Source organism: Seriola lalandi, unplaced genomic scaffold (assembly GCF_002814215.2).
Source record: "Seriola lalandi dorsalis isolate HSWRI2012SDOR001 ecotype SW California unplaced genomic scaffold, Sedor1 jcf7180002054474, whole genome shotgun sequence".
Lineage (NCBI taxonomy): Eukaryota > Metazoa > Chordata > Actinopteri > Carangiformes > Carangidae > Seriola > Seriola lalandi.
The window spans coordinates 1215580-1219079 of NW_019525027.1; the positions used below are offsets into that span (position 1 = coordinate 1215580).

A 3500-nucleotide genomic window follows, 5' to 3' on the forward strand; every position below is an offset into this window, starting at 1 on the left:
TAGCGGTGTAGTTTCTCTAGTAGTCTAGGTCTGCCACCTGCTGGCTGTTTAGTAGTACATTACAAATTTAAGTAAAATGTGCCAAATGAAAGTCAGTGACTGAAAAGACACCCACAGACATCTTCAGTACATGGATTGCAACCAAATGAATGAAAATTAAATTCATTTGACACACATTCTTACATTACAAAGCAGCTGTGTACAAAGAAATGTGGGCCCCTCTGTAGCCTATGTGTCCCCTTTCCTGGTGTTGGCCTTCACCATCCTGGCCAAGGGTTCGACCATTCTACAGCATAATATTTTTAATATTTTATTATTTATTATTTTATTAGTCTCCCTCCACTCGCAAATATGTTTTAGTCATAGTCACTTCTCCTGGATGTTTGACTTTCAGTGTACAGAATGATATATGCTTAGAGTTTGACGCAGGAAATTCTTCTGCTGAAAGTCGAATGCATCAGCTCTGTGATCTGAGTTTAAGGTGTATTCATATGTAATATCACAACTAGGAGGCCAGTCCTGGTCCAATATAACTTATACAACTGTGATGTGGAAACTTGAAGCCATACACTGATAATAACAATAATAACAATAATAATAATAACAATGTTGTTCTTATTATTATTATAATTATAGTAGTAGTCCATGATTTTCAATGTAATTAATTAGTATTAATTAGTGTAATTAACACTGACTCTTTTTTTTAGGTAACGTATTCAACTAACCTAACCTGCTCTTTGTTATTGCTCTCTAATAATTAATTTATCTTTATCATTTATCATCTTCAATTGATGATGATGGCTCTGGCACATGCGCAGTGGAACCTGTGGAGACGGAATGTTCTGGTTCTCGCGCGGAAGTCTCGCGCACATTAGGCAGCCACAGTAAGGCGCAACCAGGGCGCAACCAAAGCAGCAACAGCGACTGAAGCGACGAGAAGGGAGCGAGCGGCCCTGTGGCTGAGCTTATCTGGATTTCGGGTGAAGGAAGCGTCGATTACTAAAATGACCAGTGGGTATCGACATATATTTTGACTGTAAGGCATTCATGTACTTTATTCGATTGCATGTAGTCTGTGGTCGTTGTTTCTGCCGTTCGTTAGCCACGGCCACAGCCGATCCGGGTTCCGTCTATTTGCTGAAATAGACGTAACGTTATTTTACTAGAATTCACGTCACTCTTGCCTTGGTTAGTAAAACACACACACATACACCACCAGCTGTGCTGAATTAGTATGTTTAAGTGGAGTAAATGGGCTTGTGCTGTGGTGTGTTCGTCATGTAGCTGTGTTGCATTATGTGCGTATTGTACGTTTGTCAACATCGATGGGTCGTTACTTGTCCAGATGTTAGTCCGAGCCTTCGGCCTACTGTAAAGCCGTAGTTTGCAGACACAACACGATTGTTTGGGTTTTAACTCTGCTTGTAGCATACAGGATGTCAAACTGATCACCAGTGATTGTTTTTATGTCTTCAAATGTGCCTCTGCCTTCGTTGATTTTTACCTGACTGGTGCGACAAACCATGGTGGAAGATGCTCTGCTGCCCCCTGTGCTGTTGTTCTGGGCATGAAGCTGCTCTGGAGCGCCTCCCTGCCACGTCGGCTGCTCGCATGTTTTGAATCAGCGTTACCTTTGCAATTAAGCAGTCGTACTTACTATTAACAGACCATTTGTCATTTTACATCATGGCTTGTAGACACTTGTCTGTCAGTGGTTGATGTCCCTTGCTCTTCTGTATTATGTAGTGATAGAGGTGTTTTTAAGGGTGTAGCTCACATATTTGATGTGTTGCTCATTACTCAGTTTGTTCAGCCACACTGTTATTTTCCCCCCTTTGTCTGACATGCAGGAGGAAACCAACGTGAGCTTGCACGCCAGAAGAATGCCAAAAAGCAGAATGAAAGTGGTAAAGGGAAGAGGGGCGACGACGGGCTGTCTGCTGCTGCAAGGAAGCAGAGGTAAGCAGCAGTCTGCGTGAGATTGAAGAAATGGGGTGCTCACAAACTTGAGTAATGGATTTTTGCAGCTCTGTAACCAAAGCGTGTTTTTTCACGACCTAAACGGAGGGCCCTGGACTATTTCACTCTCTGCTGATCATGCAGTTGTGTAGTTTTTTGCAATTAAAAAATAAATAAATAAAAGAAATTCTAAAACCTCACAATGAAGGTTGCTGGTATTTTCAGTGCTGCAAAAACCCACCCCAAAGTTATTTTTGCTTAACAATCTACTCCACTTACATAATTACTGATGTTACTGGTGCGCTTTGCACAGGTGTGTGATACAGTGAAGTCTGCCCTAACAATTTGTATTCTCTCTTGAAATCTCCTCAAGGGATGCCGAGATAATGCAACAGAAGCAGAAAAAAGCGAATGAAGCCGGGAAAAGTAGCACAAAGTCCAAGTAAAGAATGAATTCGGAATTCAACTCAGTGTTTCAAGAACATCCCATGTTCAGCATTCTTCCTGATATTTATGAGAATGGATCTGTCATCTTTGTCTAGACTCAAGAATCTAGGATCCTACATTCTTCCCTATGGCAAATGACATTGCTTGTTGGATTTGTTATTTTACTCGGTGAAATTATGTCTGATCAAGTTAACGGTTGTCCCATGTTGGTGCTGCATGCAGAGGAGCATCAGTGGTGTAAGCAGCAAGAGAAAGATGAACAATTCTTGACACAAAGCATCTACGTAACAGTTGTGTATTTTTGTACAAAAATGTCCCCTGCTGGTTTCAAATAAAGTGTATCTTTTTAGTTCATGCTTGCTTGAGTTGCTTTGTATGTTGGTTTGTGTAAAATTTTCACATGATTTGTACTTGTGTTGTAGGAGTTTTGAAAGGCTAGTGTTTACCCTTTAAGTAATAAGTTAGCATCTTTTAGGCATCACATTTATATACAATTTACTGAATCCTTGATATGGTAGAGTGGATGAGGAATTCTCAGTAAATCAACTTTTTCAAGCAATTTCTCTGTGCACTCTTGTATTTGGATAATTTGGGTTTCATTCAGTTTGTCAGGGTAGAAATGTGATTAAACTCTTAAAAAAAAAAAAAAAAAAAAACTACCACAGCAAATACTTGTCTGTAAATATAATTTCACCCATGCTGCTGAAACCAGTTTAACCTTTCAGTTAAACACCATAAAACATTTCAATCCATATAGCTTTTGCTGGAAGGACAGCATAACCATGAATCACTGAATAATCAATATTTCCTTGATTAACACACCAGTTTCTATTTAATTGGGTGCATCATCATTGGCTTTGATCACATGGTTCATCGAGATGCATTTAATTAACTCACAAAAGATGCAGTTAACTGAAAAATAGCCAACACATTTTCTGTGTTTTGTTCTACATTATTAAGAATTAATATTAGTATTACTAGTATTAGAGTTAGTGAAATTAGGCAAGACAAATGAATCATTTAATTGCTACGGCAGTCTCTCCCAGCCTTTCTGTGACAGGATATCAACTAGATGCTGTTACAGGATCAATACT

At 39.4% G+C, this 3500-nt stretch overlaps 1 protein-coding gene across 1 annotated transcript; it reads left to right on the top strand.

Annotated features, from left to right (window-relative positions):
• Positions 1-855: 855 nt before the first annotated feature.
• On the top strand, positions 856-2760 carry serf2b (small EDRK-rich factor 2b). Its single transcript, XM_023411913.2, has 3 exons — positions 856-1011; positions 1851-1959; positions 2333-2760. Exons 1-3 carry the CDS (start codon positions 1005-1007, stop codon positions 2403-2405), a joined length of 189 nt encoding a protein of 62 aa, XP_023267681.1. The 5' UTR covers positions 856-1004; the 3' UTR covers positions 2406-2760.
• Positions 2761-3500: the final 740 nt, after the last annotated feature.

Coding starts and splice junctions, on each gene's coding strand:
- serf2b (XM_023411913.2), top strand. Junction 1,960..2,332: donor GCTGCTGCAAGGAAGCAGAG/GTAAGCAGCAGT, acceptor AATCTCCTCAAG/GGATGCCGAGATAATGCAAC.